The following is a 24,068-nucleotide window of genomic DNA, read 5'->3' as shown; positions in this document are numbered from 1 at the left end:
GTCAGTCCGTTGTTCTGCCCAGGTTGGCAGAGGGAGTGTAGTGCCCAGAACAATTGACACTGGGTGAAGAAAATGGGTTTATAAGAGAGAGAGAGAGAGAGAGAGCGAGAGAGAGCGAGAGAGAGAGAGAGAGAGAGAGAGAGAGAGAGAGAGAGAGAGAGAGGATTCAATATTGTGGAACATTTTGCATTAAAGGACCACTTCACCACTTTTCAACATCTCTTATATATAATTGGTCCTCACTAATGTTCATGATAAAACACCACAATTTTTTCCTACTCAGTCTGTGTCTCATAGGAGGGCTTTGGGCAGTTCGGACACCCGTCCACCAGTGACATCATCATTAGGCAGATTTATTTTTAAACAAGATTTGTTTTAAAATATATTTAGATTTGTATTATCGTGAGAACGATGGCTTCAACTTTTGCATTGCAACTTTTCAGGAAAAGAAAGCCTGCCGTTTCTATTAGCTTGGATTCACCATCGATGATGTCACTGGTGGACGGGTTTCTGAACCGCCCACAGCCTTCCTATGAGACACAGACTGAGTAGGAAAAAATGGTGGTATTTTATCATGAACATTAGTTAGGACCAATTATAGGAAGAAAAGTTGAAAAGTGGTGAAGTGGTCCTTTAAAGATTAAAACCTTTTGCTTTATTCAAAAAACTGTTTCCAGCAAACAGGATATTCAATGAACCCTTAGTACGGTAACATCCATTACGATCTGACGGCTCATTCAATCCACTAACCTGCTGCTTGTATGGAATGTAAATAAAACAATAACAACTCCTGGAGTAACGCTTTGATACTGTAGCCTGTTGTAGATCACTTCTTTTTGGCAAGTGAATGCAGTATACATTAAGCTCAAGGCTTTACTTTCTAAGATTCAAACTTGGTGAATGCACTGAATTACCCTGCATACGGTAGTTACATGAAACACTTCAGCTTGCTCTCGCTTTGATTTAGCGACTATGTTAAAATATATAGTTCTATTTTTCAAAATATTTCAAGTCCCTGCGACATACTAGTGTCATGTCCAGGGGGTGTACTTGTACATCAAGCTGCCTCACGCTACAGAAACAGGAGATTGGCTCCTGCCCTATGGGCCTCATGGCTCGGCAAGGCTACTTACTTTACTTATATTTCAATAAACATGTGTGGCTGTCACAACATCCCAAAGCACACCAGGACATGTCGGCATACAGTTGGGGAACAGCGCCTCTAAGCTGTTATGTGTAGCAGGTAAGAGGAAGCGTCACACGCACTAAACCAAAACCATGAAAACAACCGTCTTTATCGTATGTCAGCAATTAGCTGCCAGACCACACATGCACCCACCCAGGCACTTACACATGGTGTACATCATCACTGTCCAGCACAAACCTCTTATTCTAATTCACCCATTTTGAAAGCTATGTTTCTATGTCAGTCGTTCTTCGATTTTTCAAAAATAGCAGACCTACAAGCTCGTAGCGCGCCACTCGGTGGCGCGCTATGAGCTTGTAGGTCTGCTATTTTTCAATAGCTAAAGCATAACATGATGCTAACACCAACAGGGGTTCCCGCCCAAAATGGGTTAACCCATTTAGACCCGAGATCGATTCTACAAAATGCCTTCTAAATCCTGAAAAAAACATGTTTCTACAGTATATCAGTGGTTCTCAAACATTTTCATGTAAAGGACCCCCAAAAATATATCTAATGGGCCGGCGACCCCCCCATCTGAAAATATGTTGTTCCAGGGACCCCCCCCAGAAGCAAAGAATTGAGTTAAAAACGTTCACTCTGAAAGAATATATTCAAACATTTGGGCCACATTTTCATGATTTTTCAAAAATAGCAGACCTACAAGCTCGGTGCCGTGCTATGAGCTTGTAGATCTGCTATTTTTCAATAGCTAAAGTACAACATAATGCTTAAAACACCAAAAGGGGTTCCCGCCCAAAATGGGTTAACGGCCTCCTTGATCATACTACAGCATCACACGGAAGTAGCAGATCTACAAGCTCAAAACACGGGGCGAAGAGACTCATTTCGAGCTTGTAGATCTGCTACTATTGCTATTTTTGGAATATGAATCCTGAAACATAACAGTTTTGGACATAATGCCCAGCCGACAGAGACGGTATCCATATCTTGTACGTACTGTACTATAGAGCAGTGGTTTTCGACCAGTGGTCCAGGGACCTAACCTGACTCCGCCAGATGGGGCAGCAGAGAGTACACTGGATTCCCCCCTCCTGCTCCCATCTGGGAACTCTCAGGCAGACTTGATGCCCGGCCACAAAACGGCCTGGCCAATCAGCAGCAGCTATCCCGCCTCTAGCTGCTGCTGATTGGCCAGGCCGTTTTGTGGCCGGGCATCAAGTCTGCCTGAGAGTTCCCAGATGGGAGCAGGAGGGGGGACTCTCTGATGCCCCATCTGGCGGAGTCAGGTTACCAGGGACCACCAGTGGTCCTTGAGGGGGTTCCAGGTGGTCCCCAGCTAAATGACGATGGAGAGTTGGTAACCAAATGGACCCTTATAGATCTTTAACTCTTGAGAGTGTGAAATGAAATGAAACGGACGTACGCGGGTCCATTTGGTTTCATTTTACGCCCTCAAGAGTTGCATTATTGTTAGACATCTGCATTACCTAATTTACAAGAAGTCTACACAATTAGAGAATGTAGAAGAATTGTTATTTTGATTAAAGGAGCATTCAGTGATTTGGAAAACCACCCAGTCCGCCCCGGTAACAAAATGTGCACATGCACGCTCTACAGTGGGGGGAAGTGCAACAGGCCAACAGCATGTGCACCAAGGCCCGCCCCCAGTCGATCATGATTGGAGGAAGGCCCCTCTCATCCTGATTGGATGAAGGCTTTGCCACCCGCCACTAAAACTGAAACTAGGGTTTTTTTTTTACCCCAGGGGCTCACTGGGGACAGGGAGGAACTCCTTAAATGGTCAGCACACTCTATAGTAGGGAGGATTATCCAGAAAAAAAGAAAAAATAAGTGATATTTGAATTAAGTAAAATCACTGAATATACCTTTAAAGGAGCATTCAGTGATTTGGGTGATTTGGAAAACCACCCAGTCCGCCCCGGTAACAAAATGTGCACATGCACGCTCTACAGTGGGGGGAAGTGCAACAGGCCAACAGCAAGTGCACCAAGGCCCGCCCCCAGTCGATCATGATTGGAGGAAGGCCCCTCTCATCCTGATTGGATGAAGGCTTTGCCACCCGCCACCAAAACTGAAACTAGGGTTTTTTGACCCCAGGGGCTCACTGGGGACAGGGAGGAACTCCTTATATGGTCAGCACACCCTATAGTAGGGAGGATTATCCAGAAAAAAAAGAAAAAATAAGTGATATTTGAATTAAGTAAAATCACTGAATATACCTTTAACGTTTGAATTGTGGACAAAGTCTTAGCCAACGATAACACAATATTCTTTAGTTGTGGGCCTGCGAGGCTAAATCTCATCATGGTCCGTTGCTCAAATCCCACCCAAAAAAATAATGGGACTTCATATGAAAAAGGTTGAAAACCACTGCTATAGAGCAGGGGTCGCCAAATTATTTTAGGGGGTCCCCAAATTATTTTCAAAAAAAAAAAAAAAAAAAAGATTTTTTTTAAAATGTTATTTTCACGATTTTTCAAAAATAGCAGACCTACAAGCTTGTAGCGCGCCACTCGGTGGCGCGCTATGAGCTTGTAGATCTGCTATTTTTAAATAGCTAAATTATAACAATGCTTAAAACACCAAAAGGGGTTCCCGCCCAAAATGGTTTAAGGTTATTGTAGCAGTCAATTTATATTGGGGGTCGGGAGGGGGCGGGGCGGGGGTCCCGAGACATTGCCAAAGCATTTCCGGGGGTCCCCGGCCAAAAACGTTGAGAACCCCTGCTATAGAGGGACCCAGACCACATAATGTAGCAGCTCTTTTCCCTCACATTTAGCCAATATCTCCCCGACGTTGCATGGAGCCTCATCAACTAAACATTACCAATCAGGGTTTGCACACCGTTGTATTTAGCGAAATGGAAAACGCCTGCAGAAAAGCAGCTGGACATGTTACTCATTAAAAAGCAACACACTCTTAAGTAAATAATTAAATCAGCCTTATCTAAATAGCACTTACTAATTACATTTCTCTAAATTGTTCCCTTCTACACACAGACACGGGGTCATTAGACCAGATGATATTTTCAAGTTGATACACATTGCTGTGCAATTTGTGGTCACAAAATGTGTTTAGAAAAATCCACATAATTATGCCTTACTGTACTTAATGTAGCATGGATGTGAAAGCAGTCTTATGTTTATGTGACAGTGCAATAACAATATTTTTGAGGGGTGCTACGCGCTAGCCCCTCCTATGTCCAGCTTTGAGGGTTTGTGTAAACACAAACATTGAAGACAAAAGTGTGTAAAGGCAAAACATTGAAAACAAAAGTGAGGACGCAAATTGTGATTGGCCAGAATGAGATGATGTATGATGAAGAGCGCCCCTCGTGCCACACGGGTGTGGGTTTTTTTATTGACACTAAACTATCACCGTCACTAATTTGTCATGGGGAAATTTGTCATATCTTAATCATGATGAATAATCAAGATATTGATCGACTTTATACTTATGGCCGTAGTCGTGCAGCCCCAAATGCCATCTATCGCGTTCAGGTGATGACTATCTGATATGAAAATTAAAACATTACACATAACCACAGTACACAGTAAAGGCCTCAGTGTTCATGTCCTCTCGGAGTGAGCCATCCGTACAGTCTCAACCACTTGGACGTCCCTATTCCAGAGAGAACATCTCTCCCGTTGCGAAATACCAAGAGGAGAAATACAAGCTCCCGACACGTTGTGGTGGGTTTGTAGATCGGTCATATTCAGAGAGATTTGGTGTAGAGGGTAAAATAAATTCAGCTGACCTAATATGAATGGATAACAACTAAGTATATGGGGTTTCATTTAAGTGGTTCAATAAAATCCAATTCCACAGACTATTCACCATATTGTCTCTTATCTGTGGAAAAACGCGTCGCTTTGCCCCACGTTTTGAGGTTGCGAATCTGCTACTTTTGATGCTTTAGTGTGACTGTAGTATGATGAAGTAGGGCGTTCACACACACACACACACACACACACACACACACACACACACACACACACACACACACACACACACACACACACACACACACACACACACACACACACACACACACACACACACACACACACACACACACACACACACACACACACACACACGTATGGACCACATCTGTTTCATACGCGGAGGTCAGCATGGCGATGAACAACAGCTGACAAACTTAACTCATTAAAACCAGGCAAGCGTCTGTGTCATTTTAGATTCCTTTGACTATTCAAAAGTAGCATAGTCTTTGCTTCTGCAAAGCAGAATCTTTGCTTCTGGGGGGCTCCCTGGAACAAAAAATAAAAAAATAAATTGAGATGTGGGGGTACATGGCCAAATACATATCATTTTGGGGTACCGTGACATTTCGAGCACCACTGAACCCGTTTCAGGTATCAGAAAACTTGTTTTAGGATTTAGAAGACATTTTGTAGATTCAGGCCTCAGGTCTTTATGGGTTAACAAATGTACCCCAGAGAGACGCTCAGGACTCAGGAGTGTAACGTAATGATCAGGATCACATGATCGGATCATACCCCCTCCTTATTCCCCCTGCATCCCTAGAGGCCCCAAAACACAGAGACTGACCTCCCCAAACAGCTCATCTGTTTCCTGGACAAAATAATAATAATAATAATAGATCATAATCTCTTTGAGTGTTTTGGAAAACTTTCCTGCATGTTTTCCTCGGGGCGGCGGGTTCAGAGTGGCTGCGGGCCACCGGGGGGGCCGCGGGGAGCATGAATACAACGATTCGACGTGGATGAATCCTCCGCGAGAGAGGAGTGCAGGCCAGATGCTTCGTGAAAGGATGAACATTATGAGGACAATATGAAAAAAAAGGCACCGTTCCAAAGTGTGTCTCTTAACACGTCAATTAAGATGATGGAAACCGTGGAAGCCTGCGACCAGCCCCGCCCGGCTTCCCTCCCTCGGCCAATTGTGTTCGTAGTAGACGCTCGTCAAAGCCGGTATGTACCATGATGGATTTGAACCCACAACCTCTGCGGTCAGTGGCAGGCAGCCAGGCACCCGAGCGCCTATAAAAGTTTGGTTATGATCAAAAGCTAAAGCTCAATATTCCTATATTCAGTAATCACTGTGAGTGTTTGTTCGTTAAAAAAATAATAGTAGGGGACGGGGTACCAATTTTATCCAATCAGTGGAGAGAACCCCACCAAGATCATTCCTCAGCTTAGACTTTATATTGTTCTCTCTCCTGATTAGCTGAAATTGGTATGCCGACATGAACACTGATTTTCTTTTAAGGATTTACTTTTAAGTATTTCTCTGTGTGTTTTGCATGTATTCTTTTTTATTTATTTTTTACCTTGAACTCTCATTGGTTTAGAACAGCGGTTCTCAAAAATATATACAAGCTCAAAGCTCTTCACGACGCAATCTTATACATTATACATTATACAACTTTTTGAATGAAAAAGTGAAAAATTGTGAATAATTTAGATTTTTTTTTTTACACAGATATTCTCTTCGACGGGTCCCTGGCACTAAACTACGGCTCATTATTTAGTTAGCATTTCTGTATATATTCCTTTCTTTTTCCCTGGGAAGTACAGTATGACTTTTTCCTCTGCTACACAAATGAAGTTCGACGTGCCGTGAATTGAGTTACAAGAGTCAGCCCGTTCGTGTTGGACAGGGAGTCATAAAATCTCTGGCCCGGGGGTCTCGGATCACTTCTTGGCAGAGGACGTAACACTTCTAGCTTTGAAACCTTCCAGGGATAGCTTGGCGTGACAGTTGTTTAATTGTCTCCCATTTATTTGAACGGTGCTCGGCACTCGCACTGCAGTCCTGTCACCAGCTGCTAATGAGGTTTGTCACCTAAACCCGAGCTCTCGTTGTCCTTTCTAATGCAGGGCACACGTTCTCAAGGAGGAGGTCATGGCATGGGCCCCCTCAAGGAGGGGGTCATGCCCCCCCCCAGGGTCCTTGAACATTTCTAATAAATGGACAAAGGAGAAAGTACTCACATTTCAACTTTGTTATTGGCACACACACCGACAAAATGAACTCTCGTTCGTTTTGTGTGTGCCAATACCAAAAATAAAAAAGGAGCTCATCTGTTTGATGTGCTGCCTTTTTGGGATTATTTCAATTCCTACTTTGATGTATGGATTTTGGTTAAACTGGCTTTATAAACAAGTAAAATAAATTTTAAATGAATCCTAAAATCAACCGGGAGCCAATGTAGTGAAGCTAAAACTGGACTTATATGTTCTCTCATCTTAGTTTTAGTTAAAATTCAAATGGGGTCCTCGACGCCAAATCTTTTCAAATGGGGTCTCCGCGGCCAAATACAAATCAATTTGGGGGTCCGTGACATGGAAATGTTTGTGAAGAATTATTGATGATTATAAAACTAAAATAAAATGCATAAATAAAAACCTGCTACAGCAGCAGTGGGTTTTTTCCATGTGCGTCAAAGCAAGCAGTGGTTATCCACAAAAAAACTGCTTAGTAAGCAACACCCAAGTATAAATAATGTTCTACTGCCAAATCATTTCGGGGAAACCAATGACCTGATGTTCATTGCTCAATACTGACACAAAATGATCACGTCCCTGAAGTGGTGTTTCTCAAACAGTGAACAGGGTTGGGAACAGAATTCCGTCACGGTGCAACAGAATTGCTAAACAAGACAATAAATATATATCTTAATTAGGGCCTACAGTGTAACTGTTTTACTAGAACAATGCCTGGTTTTAAACTGCCTTCTAATTAGAAAAGTCATGAAAACGTAATAAAGTTGCATTATCTTGATTAAGTAAATCAAAATGATACTTTGTAGATGAAGTAATCAAAATTATATTACGTTGAAATAATAATCAAAACAATGACCGAATTAACCCAATAAAACGTTGTATACCGCGCTGTGTCATGAAGTGTGGGTCATGACCGACATAATATGGGCGCTGGTGATGCTCCGCTTGTTTCTTGTCATGTTTCAGATAGCCTGGAACTCACCTATGCTTTCTATGGCATAGGCAGGCAGCATCCTGCCGGCAGAAACTGTGCGCAGCTGCTGGACATGAGACTAATTAATTAGAACGACAGAGAGAGAGAGGAGTGTGTGTGTGTGTACGGGTGTGTGTGTGTGCGTCAATTTAACAAAGGTGCAGACGATCAGAAATCAGCAGAGAGTGATCGACGTTTGCGCTACTCTATGCCAAATTGAAGTGGACTCGGACCCAGACTTTTGTTTTCTCCCTTGAAATAAAAACGTCTGGGTTTCCGAGGCTATGTTTCAGATGACTAAAATATGACCAAAACTATTCAAAAGACTATGACTGTAAACTAAAATCTAAATTTGCTGCCAAAATCAACAATGCTTTGGCAGCGAAACCGTAAATGACAGCGCCGTTCTAGCAGAGATGTATTAGTCACGTCTGAAAGTGTGATGAGAGAGAGTTTGAGGAAGTGGACAGAAAATCCCAGGTGATTTGCGTGGTTTCACCCTGACCGGGCCGACTTGTTTCACGCTTGTCAGCAAACAAGCTGTAAGTCAATAGGTTGTTGTTATGACTGTAAGGTTCTTTAGGGGTTTTCCCCTTCGTCGCGGTGAAAGGGGAAGCTTTGCTGTAGCCAGCAAGTCTCAAAACATCTTCCGTCTCGTTACGGGTGTAAACAAGGTCGTCTGAAATGCGGAAAAGGTATCAATGAAAGTACATTTTAAGGTGCTCAGCAGTGGTATGAGGAAAATAAGCACATTTACTTAAGTACTGTACCCATTTTGACCTGAGATCAGATTCTAAAAATGTCTTCTACATCCTGACAGTTTTCTGAAAAAGCTATGTTTCTATGTCAGTGGTTCTTCGATTTTTCAAAAATAGCAGACAGACAAGCTCGTAGCATGAGCTTCGATGCTATGAGCTTGTAGATCTGCTATTTTTCAATAGCTAAAGCATAACATAATGCTAACACCAAAAGGGGTTCCCGCCCAAAATGGGTTAAGTACACTTTTGAGGTGTTTGTACTTTACTTGAGTATTTCCAATTTCAAATTCTCCACTACATCTCAGAGTCAAAAATGTTACTTTTACTCCGCTACAATTATTTGAAAACTTTAGTTACTTTAATCAATTTGGAGATTTTAATTTTGATTAGAAAACGTACATTAACCACTTCAACCCTACATTTCTACAAGCTCACAATGACGCATCGTGAGCTTGTAGATTGGCCATTTTCAAAAGATTACGAGTAACGGAATACGAGTGCTTTTACTTTTAGTACTGTAAGTACATTTTGATGCAGATACTTTTGTACATTTACTTGAGTACATTTTGAACGCAGAACTTCTACTTGTAACGGAGTAGTACATCTACATATATTGATACTTTTACTTTATATTAGGGATGCACCGAAAGGGAAATTCTTGGCCGAAACCGAATACCGAATATAGGAAACAGTTGGCAGAAAACCGAATACCGGAATATGATTAATATTATATATCTTTTTTTCAATACCATTGCTGTCATGGCTGTACCTTAAAGCTACCTGATTTATGGCAAAATAAATGGTTATGGCAAAACTTAACTTAAATAATAATCACTATTATGGGTCCATAAAACATCTATTCAGCTCTTTTGAATGCATTAATTGCATACACTATTCGGTGATATATTTTCTGCCTATTCGGGCCGAAACCGAATAGGCCGAAATTGCATTTTTAGCCATTTTCTGCCGAATATTTTCTGACTAATATTTTCTGCGGACGAATATTGGGTGCATCACTACTTTATATTCGAGTACTTTTTCCACAACTGCAGAAAAGGTAACAGACAATGACAGTAGATTTGAATCTAAAGCGATAAAAATCAACAAAGGTGCTCAGTGGAGGTACAAAAGTTAAAAGGGTACGGTTGGTGCTTTAAGGATCAAAGGGGACTACCCTTTTCTTGACAGTAGATTTTAGATATTTGTGTGGCTGTGTGCATGTCCCTAGTTTATTTAGGAACTCTTTACTGTAGTTCAATATCAATAATAATAATAAATGTCAGAACAAAGCACAGAAGACTGTAAATAAAATTACTAGAGTCACACACTGTTAAACGAAACCTAGCCTGGAACTCACCTATGCTTTCTATGGCATAGACAGCTCCTGCCGGGAGAAACTGTGCGCAGCTGCTGGACATGAGACTAATTAATTAGAGCGACAGAGAGAGAGAGGAGTGTGTGTGTACGGGTGTGCGTCAATTTAACAAAGGTGCAGACAATCAGAAAGAGAGTGATCGACGTTTGCGCTACTCTATGCCAAATTGAAGTGGACTCGGACCCAGACTTTTTTTTTTTCTCCCTGGAAAAAAAACCGTCTGGGTTTCCGAGGCTAAACGAAACCCAACTCATGGTTGTCATTGTCATTTCTCTCTTCAATCTTTTTCATTGCCTTTTCGCCCCCCTCTCTCTCTCTCTCCCTCTCCCTCTGCCTGTATCTGGAACAGGCCAACCGGGCCAAACATGAATGGCCCGGGCAGGAACACATGGAAATGAAAAACATGCATTGTGACTGCACTGCACAGACATTCCCCAGTGACAGAGAGGAAGTTGCTTTTTATTTTGTTCCCCGCGGGCAGAAGGGATGTGGTGAGACGAGAACAACGAGAGAGGAAGCCTTCGTTCACACCACACACTGATAGAACATAATGAATCTAATTAAGACACTACTGTGCCACAGCCAGAGCCTTAGGTGAGGGCGGTTGTGTACATGATGGGGAGGATGTGGCTTCTCTTGTCTTTTACCGTGGAGCTAACCGACTGAAACCGTTTCTGAGGGTCTGCTCCGAGTTGCATCATCATAGGCCGCCGTATTTCTTAACCGGATGTCTGGGAATAAACCTCTTATCTTTTGTAAATTAACGCCCCATCTTCATCATACTACAGCGTCACACAAAAAGCATCAAAACTAGCACATCTGGCCTGGGCCATGGCTCAATGGTCCAGGCACCTGACCTTGGCTGGTAATCCAGTCTGGTAGTGTGCCGCGGGTTCGACTCCCGATCCCGACGGCCTTTACTGCATGTCTTCCCCCCCATTTCCTGTCAGCCTACTGTCTGTCCCTCCATAAAAAATAAATAAAATAAAGGCGAAAGCCACAAAAAATAATTTGAAAAAAAAACAACTAGCAGATCTGCAAGCTTGAAACATCCTTGTCGTTCTTCTACTTTTGAATTTGAATCCTGAAAAGTAACAGTTTTGGGTTTGATATGCAAATTGCAAACAATGAACCAACCCTATAGGTCACTCTATTCTGGGGTGAGCATTTGGCGGAATTCTCTCATCTACAAGCTCGGGTGAAGATATTAGGTAAAGAAGGAGTGTCGTATAGAACTCTGGATGACCCCAGTCAACAGCATAGGGTTAAAATAGTTTTAAGTGTGAAGTATTTTCACCAGAGAAGCATGGTGAGCATCAGTTTTCTGGAAGATACATCAGACCTTTTTTTTTTTTTTTTTTAACTACGTGGCTTAGGAGGCTTGGTGTCTAGAAGAGGGTATGACCCTTTGTCTGTCTGTGGCTAATCTCGCAACTGGCACCAAATGTTACAGCCACGTATTCATTTTCACATCTATCTACAAGCTCGTCCAAGCTTGTAAGATCTGCTGCTTTTGTGTGACTCTGTAGTAGTACGATCAAGTAGGACATTAACTCACGTAAACACACAAAGAGAACATATAGAATATGGACATACGAGGTTTCTGCCCGACAACAGCGCTAATGTTTTATATGTTTTTGAAATATTTTACTTAAATTGGGATTGGGCTGGAACTGTGCATCCTAGATGTCTGGTGAAAAGAATTGTAAAAATAACTGTAGGGCTGGGCTACAGTATATGGATAATATCAATTATCATATTTTGGACCAAATACTAGTAAATCGGTTATTTTTGTCAGGTGAAACCTGACCTAACAACGCTCATGAAATGTAAGCGACCACAGCGCCACTTTGCACGACCTAGTTCAACTGATCTGATTGGCTGCCTCGTCTGCCTCAGCCAATGGGAGAGTAGTATGATTGCCTGCCTCCTAAGCTATGCCACACGCACCGCGAAAGGGCTGATTTCTGCACCGCTGCGAGCAAGCTTTACCACCAGCAGCCTCGAAGCGACAGCAGTCAGCTGCTGATGTTATGAGCTGGACAGCAGGGAAGCCACAACAATTGGTGGTCATTGATCCACGCACAGAACGTCGGAAACGAACGCAAACAACGGTCGCGAGGCACGAGGTTGTGACACAGGTTGGGGGGACAACGGAGACAGCGCTTCTTTCACCTGACAAATATCACTTATGATCAAATATCATGTGATCATTTCTTGTTTAAAGTATAAAATAGTGTAAGTGATAACAACCAGGAACATTAACACTATAACACTTATATCATATCACAATATTACAATTACAACGTCAAAAATGTCCTGTTCCAGAAACAGAAGCAGTGCGCCAGCTTTTCCAAAACTGGGCCCCCGAAAAAAAAAAACTCATTCACAACTCATTTTGCTTTTTCCAAAAGTCTAAACACTGCGACCTACAGTAGCTTGGCCGTGTCTTGGCCGTGTCTTGACCGTGTCTTGGCCGTGTCTTGCAGCTGCATGTGCAGTAAAATCATCTGTGTTAATTCATACATTTTGGAGACACAACAGGGCTTTGGAAGGAAACGGACTCTCGTCGAGCGTGACAGCCAACCGCATTCCACCAAGACCCCCAGAACTACAAACAGACAACCGCACTCCACCAAGACCCCCAGAACTACAAACAGACAACCGCACTCCACCAAGACCCCCAGAACTACAAACAGACAACCGCACTCCACCAAGACCCCCAGAACTACAAACAGACAACCGCACTCCACCAAGACCCCCAGAACTACAAACAGACAACCGCACTCCACCAAGACCCCCAGAACTACAAACAGACAGCCAACCACGCTCCACCAAGACCCCCAGAACTACAAACAGACAACCGCACTCCACCAAGACCCCCAGAACTACAAACAGACAACCGCGCTCCACCAAGACCCCCAGAACTACAAACAGACAACCGCACTCCACCAAGACCCCCAGAACTACAAACAGACAACCGCACTCCACCAAGACCCCCAGAACTACAAACAGACAACCGCACTCCACCAAGACCCCTAGAACTACAAACAGACAGCCAACCGCGCTCCACCAAGACCCCCAGAACTACAAACAGACAGCCAACCACGCTCCACCAAGACCCCCAGAACTACAAACGGAGAGCCAACCGCGCTCCACCAAGACCCCCAGAACTACAAGCGGACAGCCAACCGCACTCCACCAAGACCCCCAGAACTACAAACGGAGAGCCAACCACGCTCCACCAAGACCCCCAGAACTAGACAAGTTAGGGGAGGACTCGGAGACATTGATCGTCACGGTTTGAAGAACAAATTCGGGATGAGGCATTAAGGCATAAGAACACGCTCATCTTACATCGCACCTGGTTAGACTTAGTATCTTATTAGCCTGAGTGAGCGCAGACAGAACAAATGCCAAGCGAGGCCAAGAAGCTGTCGGAGGCTTGTAGCATAGCGTTATGCCGTATGGATGGACGTTGTTCTTCCACTCTGAAACCATATCGTATATCTGCTGAAATCTGGTTTTGGTACACAGCTCTGGCCACTAGAAGATGTGGAGATGTGTCCAGAAAACACAGCTCTGGCCACTAGAAGATGTGGAGATGTGTCCAGAAAAGCGGTTGCAAGACAAATTAGGTCCATTCTTAGAAGGAACATCAAGCACATGAAAAGTGCAGGACTCAAAAAGTATTTTGTCCTGGAAAGAGAAAAACAATGTTACGTTGCCGTGGTGAAAACACTATGGAGAGAGAGAGAGAGAGAGAGAGAGAGAGAGAGAGAGAGAGAGAGAGAGAGAGAGAGAGAGAGAGAGAGAGAGAGAGAGAGAGATGTCTCCCTTGCTGAGAGAGAGAGAGAGAGAGAGAGAGAGAGAGAGAGAAAGGCTGGACCCATTTTCTAGTCTCCAAGGGAAAGACATTTAGATTTTCATGAATTTGCAATAAACGGTTTTAATGGTCAATGGATGCGTGTCCTATGGTCCTGGATGGGACAACAGGGATGCAGAATGGCACACATAATAAAATCAGACTCATTCAGTTGTTTTCCATAGACCATAATAATGCCTAACGACTCTGCATTAAGACTCTCTTGCCAGAAGTAGTGTCCAGATACATTTAGTTTTGTACACGACCTCGAGATAGTCATGCACGCCCTCATCCTATCATGCTATCACCCCATTTAGACTATTGCAACTCCCTTTACAGCCACTTTACACCGACTCCAACAGGCAACCATGTCTGTCCAAAAGGCAGAGATTCCCTAAGCCCTGTCCTGGCCTCTCTCCACTGGCTACCAGTACTGTTCAGAATCAACTCCAAGATTCTCCTTTTCGTTTACAAAGCTCTAAATGGGCTGGCCCCTTCCTACACGGCTGAACTCTTATCCCCCCACCCGACACTAGGACCCTCAGGTCAGCAGACAGGGGGACATTGGCCATCCCGAAAACTAGACTGAAGCTTAGGGGTGACCGTGGCTTTGCTGTCGCAGACCCTGAACTGCATCCCACCCCGCCTGTTGGATTGATAGATCTGCTCCCCTTCGTTGAGCCAGGCTCAAAACTATTCTATATTCACAAGCTTTTGAATCACCCTGATGGCTGCATTTTCACCATCCTATTGTGTTTAAGGTCTAAATGCATTTAATGTTTATAAATATAACAGCAATGCTTTTGTGTGACGCTGTAGTATATGATCAAGGAGGGCGTTCCTTTACAACAAAATAAATATGGAGGTTTGCCCGACAGCAACGATATGTTCTGTACAAGGTATTACCAACTAATGTGTTCAGATGAAGTAACTTAGTAGAGACTAAAGGTGGCCTTACACTAGCCGATTTTTTTCAATCTGAAATCTGATAGCACCACACACTACAGGATAATCGGAGCGGAGCAGAGCAAATATCAAACATTCTTGATGTTGATCAGGCCGATCCCGATCGCGCTTTGAGCGGTCGGGCACCCCCCGAGCGTCAAAAATGCCCGATTATCGGCTAGTGTAAGGCCACCTTTAGTACTCTTTAGTGTATATGCATAGTTTCATTGTATAGATATTCCACTGTTAGGTTCTTAGCTTACGTATGTATTTGATGTATATTGATGCATTCCCATGTTTTGTTCTTGCTTACTGTAAATCGCTCTGGATTAACCCATTTTGGGCGGGAACCCCTTTTGGTGTTTTAAACATTATGTTATAATTTAGCTATTGAAAAATAGCAGATCTACAAGCTCATAGCGCGCCACCGAGTGGCGCGCTATGAGCTTGTAGGTCTGCTATTTTTGAAGAATCGTGAAAATATTTATTTCAGAAAACTGGAGGATTTAGAAGGTTTTTTTTTTATTTTGAGGTCAGGCCTAAATGGGTTAAGAGCGTCTACTACAGTAAATGCCTACATTGTAATGATTCACGATGAAATACTTCTTGTTTTTTTTGGCCGATAAACACTTACTTGGCGTCTACGATGTGATGGAGCTTCTTGAGGAAGTCAGCGTTCAGGTGGTTGTGCTCCAGGGTCAGAGTGTGGAAGTACACCATCACATACTCCTTCACTGTGATGTGGTCCATCACATGGATGAAGTACAGCAGAGCCTACGCACGCACACACACACACACGCACGTTTGTATTACTATAATTGTGACAACATCAATGTTTTACGGTGGTTATTTTTGACCATAAGCCTAAAGAATAGCCGATCTACGAGCAGCTTTTAGATCGGTAGCAGCGCACAACGCGTGCACACAATTACAGTCACAGTATACATGTCAGCTGAGGCATGAGCTTTACCTTCTCCAGGTCGATGAGGGAGACGGGGATATTCCTTCCTACGACCACCATTACTGTTCTGCCACACATGTCCACTCCTAAAAACACACACACACACACACACACACACACACACACACACACACACACACACACACACACACACACACACACACACACACACACACACACACACACACACACACACACACACACACACACACACACACACACACACACACACACACACACACACACACACACACACACACACACACACACACACACACACACACACACACACGCTCGATTTAAAAAAGGTGCTGTAAGTGATATTTTCTTGCTCAAAGAACTGTTAAATATCTCTATATTCTGATGGTAATCATTGCTATCGAGTGTTTGTCCAACAACAGGGTTCTTTGCCGATTGCCTGCCCTGTTTGTCGGTGGTGGGGGTGACAGAGGCGCTCCTGTTGTCACACGGGGGCCGTTTGTTGGTGGTGGGGGTGACAGAGGCGCTCCCGTTGTCACAAGAGGGCTGGGGGACACAATTAGCCGAAACATGCTGGTGAGGAAGGCTGGCTCTGTCATTAGGGCTACCCTGGATGGGACGGTGTGGACTACAGGATGTGGTGGAGCCGAGCAGGGACGTGCAGAGAGTGTTACAGAGGGGCAGGGGCTGAAATTCCGTAAGAGGTCACTTTTGGACAAAAATAGCGAAAATAGAAGATCTAACTATAGCTCTCAGCGCCTCACACTGCGACGCGTTGAGAGCTTGTAGTTCAGCTATTTTGTTCAACGCAAAATACAGTGTTCAAGGTTCAGGAGAAAAACAATTCTCCTTTTGCATTTGCATTTCTTTCACCATAGTAAATGCTGCATTCATGGTCTGGAAAGGGCAGTTGTTTTACAGACGGGTAAAAGGGCAGGGGCATTGGTCATGACATTTGCATATAAATACCACCCACAGAGGCAGAACTTCACAATCAAAAATATCTGGATTAATGAATTTTAACCTTTGACCTTTAACCTGAAAAAATAAATGAAAATGCCTGTAATATATATATATATATATATATATATATATTTTTTTTTTGTGATCATTAGAATGTCTAGAACATGTTTTATTTATTATTGTGAAAGATATCCCCCAAATGTAAATTATTATAATTTTTTATTTTTAACATAATTTCCTCTGCAAAGTACTAGTAGTACAAAGTAGTAGTAAGGTTAAAATCTCATAGAAGTAGAAATATATCCGGGTCTTAACCCTTAGAAGGTGAAAGACGCCAATTGGCGTCTTCATCAGAATTCCGTAAATGATCAATGACGCCAATTGGCGTCTTCGCCGTTTTTGATTAATCTAAACATATTAATATGCTCCGAAGCGCTGTTTAAATTCCTGAGCTTATATTCCAACTACATTACCCAGAAAACCCGTGTCACGTGACACACGTGTACGTGTTGCCATTGGAAGCTGGTCCCACCCCCTGTAAACAGTGGGGGCAGAGGGAGTCTTCATAGTTTTCATTGTTTTGCCTGTTTACCCGTCTCGCCCGAGCGATTTCTAGCAGAAAAAGTTGAAAGCAGTACTATTTATTTGAGCGAGTTTTGTGGTAGTAGTATTGATCCATACGCGTCCCAGTCGCCTTCTCCAGGCGGAGTAGCCCTGGTCCAGTGCTTACAGCGAGACTCGCTGCTCCCTCCCTCCTTTTTTCATTGTCTCCCCATCGTCATCCGATGAGCTATACCGGGAAACCATTGAAGAAGACGATCAACCCGGAATGTTTTGAGGTAATCTTATTGTAGAAAATGCCCTTCTATAGTGATCAGAAATCATAAGATGATCGCTACAAATAGATGCTTGGATAATTACTACTACTACTAGTCAGATCATGACGCCAGAATGACTCACCACGATGGCCCCCAGCCATTAGCCAGCTGGCTAATGGTGTCGATCGGTTGGTCGGTGCAGTACAAATGTATCGTAGCAGGCATGCACGCATGGCAGTACAAGTATTTTATATTGTAGCGTGCCTTATAGGCCATCTGATCTTTAGAGTAATGTTCGCTCCTTTTATTTACTGTCTACAAAGACGGAGAACAAACATGCATCGTTTACTGAAGCAACGCGTGTTTATGATGACCTTGCTACAAGGATCGGAGGGGGGACGGGGAGTGAAGCTAACAGTAGCGTATTATATAAGATCTGTATGACGTTTCATTGACGTCTGAGCTTGCATGATAATCGCATTCATTGAATATTGTATACTATCATGATTGTACATTGTTTAGTGTGTCTCCGTGTGATGATGATGATGACGATGTCAGATAGCCTACGTCCCCCCCCCCCCCCCCCAACTGGCTATTGGCCGGGCTGACTACAGCTAAATGTTTATTTTTATATATTTAGAACTGGCATCAGATGAGGAGGAGGAGGAGGATGATGATGATGATGATGATGATGAAGACGAAGAGTCAAGACTGCGATGGAGTTCTCCGACACTGAACCGGATGCATTCATTCATTTCAGTTGTTGTTTTTTTTAAATTTAGCCTACACACACACACACCGTCAAGAACAACTGGAATGCAGTGGTTTGGGGACACTGGGGAGTTTGGGGACAACTGTTTTGTATGTAGGCCTATTTATTTTCTGTAATATTTATTATAATTGTATTATGTTAGTAGTCATAAAAAATAAAAGACGCTTTTACAATGAGTTAGACCTGTCATGGCTATTTTGTTCACTATTCTGAGGTTTATGGTTTGACTAAGCGAGTTTCAACTGTGATTTACTCTGTAACGGTAGATGGTAAGAACCCAATTTTTTGTTATAATACAGTATACATTCAAGTCTATATTTTGATACATATCATGGGCACAAAGTCATATCAAAACAATGTCCTTGGATGTGTTTTTTATCAAAACTGTTTCTTCACAACAGGTTTTTGAGATACATGCATGAATAGACAAGGTACTGGTAAGACTATGTAAACATGGTATATATCAAAATGTGCGTTAGAATGTCTAATTTTACCCCAAAAAAGAATTGAGTTTATATGATGTTCCATTTCAGAGCTAGGGGGACTTTTAGCTGGATAGGTCAGATTGATCATGACTGACCATGCTATTTATAGATGGCAAAATATCTACAGTGGTACATGTGAGAAACTTTTTATTTTATTTTAATTGAACTAGACAACTCACCCTTTAAAATGAGATATTGCATGGCTATGTACGCCCAGCAGAAAAAAAGTTATTTAGAAAATAAAACTTCAACCGGGCATAACTTTTTTTGTTGTCCTAGAAACACTACCCAGTGTAAATGCAGGCTCTTTTAAATGGCTTCCAACACAAAAACTAAACATTTTATCAACTCAGTTCATTTTTTCCCTGGAAGCAGACAAGCCAAGCTTTCTCTGAAGGTCTTTCGTTGTCACACATTCACAACAGAGAATTTTCAATAAATCATTCAAAAACGCCATTCTGCCATAGAGAAGTCTAAAAACTATATAGAAATCCTTGAAACTCTCAAAGAGTTAAAGGGTTAATCGACCAGTAGTTGAGAAACTGAAAGTGCACTAAAAGGCCTGGTGATGTATGACGACACGTCAATGTTGCAATTTACTGGGAAGTCGGAAGTCAAGAACTTCCACAGAAAAGGATAGTTAGAATTTAAAGTGAAAGTGTAGTAGACTACCGGACTGACTGGTTGGGTGGCCATTAATAGGAATGTAATTGTAGTATTACATTCCGCGGTGGTGGAAGTATCGCGGCGGTGTGTGACTATTTGAACTATATTGTCAGTCATCATCTGTAACGTTACCTGAGGTTTGTGCTGATGTCATGACTATGCTTACTCTCCTTTTTGTTTGGCATCAGGGAGGATGATTGTAGGCCTATAAGGTGTATATGTTTGTATGTAAGTTAGTGCTTAAAAAGGACAACTTTACCCATTTTCAACCTATCTTCATAATTGGTCCTCACTAAATTGTCCGACCTAGTGTAGTGGTTAGACCATATGCCTTTCATGCGGAAGGTTGTGGGTTCGAACCCTGCCTGGGGTCCACGTCAGCAAGGCCATGCGGTCGCAACGGGTTCTTAACGCCAAATCAAATGGGTTCAGATCTGAGCCAAGTCTCCTGAGGAGGCACACCTGAAACCTGTCCTGGACGTAAAAACAAATCCTAACTAAAGCTCATGCTAATAGCTTTTTGTTTTACTCAGTCTGTGTCTCAGAGGAGGACACTTCAGAAACCTGCCTACCAGTGACATTTTGTTTTAATAGTCATTCTTTTTAATTTCATGTTTTTATTAACATTAAGTAGACAGAAATGGTTCCATATTATAATGAGCATTAGCGAAGTTCATGTGTGTTTTTAGGATCTTCTTACATTTTGGGGTTTTGTTTGGACAGGAGAGACACAGAAAGAAGAAGGGTTTGAACAATGGACAATTGTTTTCATTTTTGTGAACTTGTCAGAAAAGGCTTGACAAGGTCAAATTGGCTCGAGTAATCACTCTATATAAAAAAAGGAAGCAAATTAGAACCTGGCAACTACCGCCCCGTTTCCATCCATTGTGCCATCTCAAAAGGTTATAGAGCGATCAATTCAAGAACAAATCAACAGCTACTTAGACAAGCATAAACTGTTGGTTGAATTCCAATCTGGCGTCAGAACATCCCACTCCACTGACACATGCCTACTGTAGTTGGACTACATCCAACGTGAGGTAGACTCAGACACACTCTGTGGCGTGGTCATGCTGGACCTCCAAAAGACGTTCAACACTGTAAATCACTACATTCTACTGGGCAAACTGAAGGCGATCGGTTTTGATAGCTCATCAATAAACTGGATGAAATCCTACCTGGAGGGAAGAGAACAAGTGGTTGACATCAATGGAACCATGTCCTCGTCCCTCCCAGTGAACTGTGGGGTTCCCCAGGGAAGCATACTTGGGACGTTACCGTTTCTTCTTTACATTAACGACATGATTGCTGCTTGTGACTGCAAATTGCTCTTGTTCGCAGATGACTCAGCACTCCTGATCTCTGGAACGTGTATTGTAAGCGAGTGTTTGTAAGGATTTCACTGCGCAAAGAGCGTATGTGCGTAACACTGAATAACACTGAGGATGTTAACACTGAGGATGTTAACACTTCCTGTTAACACTTCCGAAAAGGGTTAACACCAGTTCTTGGTTGTAATATACTGATGCTGATATTGTCTATCAGAACACCACAGAAACTATTCTCAAACCTCTCAATGTATTACACAACTCCCTCTGCAGATTTGTACTGAGGCGTCCATACAGATTACACCACTGTTCCCTATACAGTTCACTTGATTGGCTGCAGCCTAAGGCAGGACAATTTCACTGGTACCAATTCCTCTTCAAATGTGTGCACCTTAACTGCCCTCCACACTTGAAACATCACTGGTATTATATACATCCCCATACCCTAATAGACATGCACAACATCCCTACTTTACTGTTCCCAAAAGAATAGTTTATGAATCTGGACGCAGGTCATTCCACTACAAAGCCCCATTTGACTGGAACAATCTTCCTCTTTCTCTCAGATCTGTTACCTCTCCTGGCCGCTTCAGGACGCCATTCTGACCTTAAACAGGTGATCAACCCTTTTTTCCCCACTCTGTACATAGTTTTTTTTTCTTTTGTTTTCCTGAAATGATTGACGATATTGAATTTGTGTGTTATTCTTCATGTCATGTCTATGAATTGATCAAAAAGTGTTTGACTCTGTTGCTGTTTATACATGTATGTCTAATAAACTAGTACAAGATACTGTAGTGTACTATGGTTTGTTGTGAAGCCTGCCAGTGGAATAATACTGCCTCCTACTGGTTGTATGGACCAGTGACAGTCAGAGAGACAGAAAACAAGAGAGCTGGTCAGATGGAAGGAGCCTGAGAATGAGAAACACAGGAAAGGAGATACAGAGGCAGATAATAGACAGCTGGCAGTTCAAAAAGAGCAGCGTGTTTGAGAGGAGCGCCAGCTGTGAGCACGCAGCCGGGCATTTACATTTCTTTTCTGGTAATAATGAGAAAAGGGATTACTGCATATCCCGATGCCCCGTCTATAATCTCCCCAGAGCCGAGAAGAGAAGTTCCGTTTCTGAAAGCAACAGGGAAGTCACACGCATGCATTATGTGTGTGTTGCAAGCTTTTTAGGGACTTTGCATTGACTTGCAATGCTCGTCTCTAATCATCTAGTTTTGATGCCCAAAATGTCACTCACGCACGCACGCATGTACAGCACACACAATTTCTGCATCCATCTCTCACAAACAAACAAACACTTACCGGTTTGATATAAGGCCTTGAGTGCAGCTATATCCGACAGATCTTCAGCCCTGGCTTGACATAACCAGCGGTTATAACTGTACAGGAGGAGACAAAATGTCAAGTTAAAAGTACATAACCTGGAGGTTACAGTTCAGTGGTAAATGGACTGTGTCAAAGCGTTTGGTTACAATACCTTGTATTTTCACACATTTCACACCACCGACGGTGGATAAAAGCATGCAAAGCGCTCGACCTGCTCACCGGGGGCAGTTAGGGCTTCAGTGTCTTGCTCAAGGACACTTCAACCAACGCACAGCCATGGGGGAGCCGGGGAGCGAACCAGGAACCTTCCGGTTCCAAGACGGCCACGCTCTCCCCCTGGAGCCTGAGGTCTAAATGGGTCTAAGTCCTACTCCTGACCTACGTTTTCTGAAAAGACTTCAAATATTTATTCAAAAAATAAACAACTCAAAAATGGGTTCCTGTCTTGAAAGGTAAAACCCTCAAAAACCCCTTTTGGTGTTAGCATTATGTTATGCTTTAGCTATTGATCTACAAGCTATTGATCTACAAGCTCATAGCGCGCCACCGAGTGGCGCGCTACGAGCTTGTAGGTCTGCTATTTTTTTTAAATCGAAGAACGACTGACATAGAAACATAGCTTTTTCAGAAAACTGTCAGGATGTAGAAGACATTCTGACATCCTGATCTCAGGTCAAAATGGGTTAATGGGAAAAAGCAGTGGTTTCCAACCAGTGGTCCTTGAGGGGGTTCCAGGTGGCCTCCACTCCCCCAGCTAAACTTAAATGATGGGAAGTTGGTAGCCAAATGGACTTTTCTAGATCTCTCACTCTTGATAGTGTAACATGAAACCAAATGGACTTCATTTTATGCTCTCAAGAGTTACATTATTGTTAAACATCTGCATTACTTAACTCTACACAATTAGACAATGTAGAAGAATTGTTATTTTGATCAACATTTGCCTGTCATCTCTCCTATGGATGGTAAATCAATACAGAATGGAATTGCGGACAAACTCTTATCCAACGATAACAAAATATTAAAAGTTTTGGGTCTGAGAGGCTAAATCTCATCAAATGGTGGTCCGTGGCTCAAATGCCAAATTAAATAATGAACCTTGACATGAAAAAGGGTTGAAAACCACTGGGATAGAGGATATGAGGCAATGTAAACAAATGTCTGATCTAACCCATTTTGGGCGGGAACCCATTTTGGGCGGGAACCCCTTTTGGTGTTAGCATTATGTTATGCTTTAGCTATTGAAAAATAGCAGATCTACAAGCTCGTAACGCGCCACTCGGTGGCGCGCTACGAGCTTGTAGGTCTGCTATTTTTGAAAAATCGAAGAACCACTGACATAGAAACATAGTTAATTTAAACTAAACTGCACGAGGAAGCTCGCTATGAAGATTGCGTCTTCTGACGTGATCACAGAAGCATTCTAATACACTCACAGGCAATCCATTGGCTGGGTCTGGGACTAAGGTGCACCTTGACCACCCCCCCAGGTAAAGGTGATAAAGGTGCCAATAAACCAATTAGTCCCCACTTCTGTGTAACTTCTCATGAAGATCACATGCATTGCTACAAAGTCTTGATTTCAGTGTGTTTGAGTTTACTAGGACAGGAGCGAATTCTGGTTCCACAAACTGCACCACTGGTGAGTTCATGACTTTGGGGTTAAGAATTTCCTTGC

At 42.8% G+C, this 24,068-nt stretch overlaps 1 protein-coding gene across 2 annotated transcripts in view; it reads right to left on the bottom strand.

Moving 5' to 3' along the window:
- Window positions 1-24,068, bottom strand: part of gdap2 (ganglioside induced differentiation associated protein 2) — a 78,453-nt gene that overhangs the window by 18,732 nt on the left and 35,653 nt on the right. For both annotated transcript variants that reach the window (XM_079518387.1, XM_079518388.1), the window contains exons 9-11: window positions 22,367-22,443; window positions 16,051-16,127; window positions 15,715-15,854 (exon numbers count right to left, since the gene is read on the bottom strand). In XM_079518387.1, coding sequence (XP_079374513.1) covers window positions 15,715-15,854; window positions 16,051-16,127; window positions 22,367-22,443 — 294 coding nt within the window. The remainder of the gene's footprint in view (window positions 1-15,714; window positions 15,855-16,050; window positions 16,128-22,366; window positions 22,444-24,068) is intronic.

The sequence above is a fragment of the Electrona antarctica genome (genome assembly GCF_951216825.1).
Source record: "Electrona antarctica genome assembly, chromosome: 13".
NCBI lineage: Eukaryota > Metazoa > Chordata > Actinopteri > Myctophiformes > Myctophidae > Electrona > Electrona antarctica.
The sequence above is the reverse complement of the archived record's forward strand: the minus strand, read 5'-3'. Positions and strand labels throughout refer to the sequence as shown.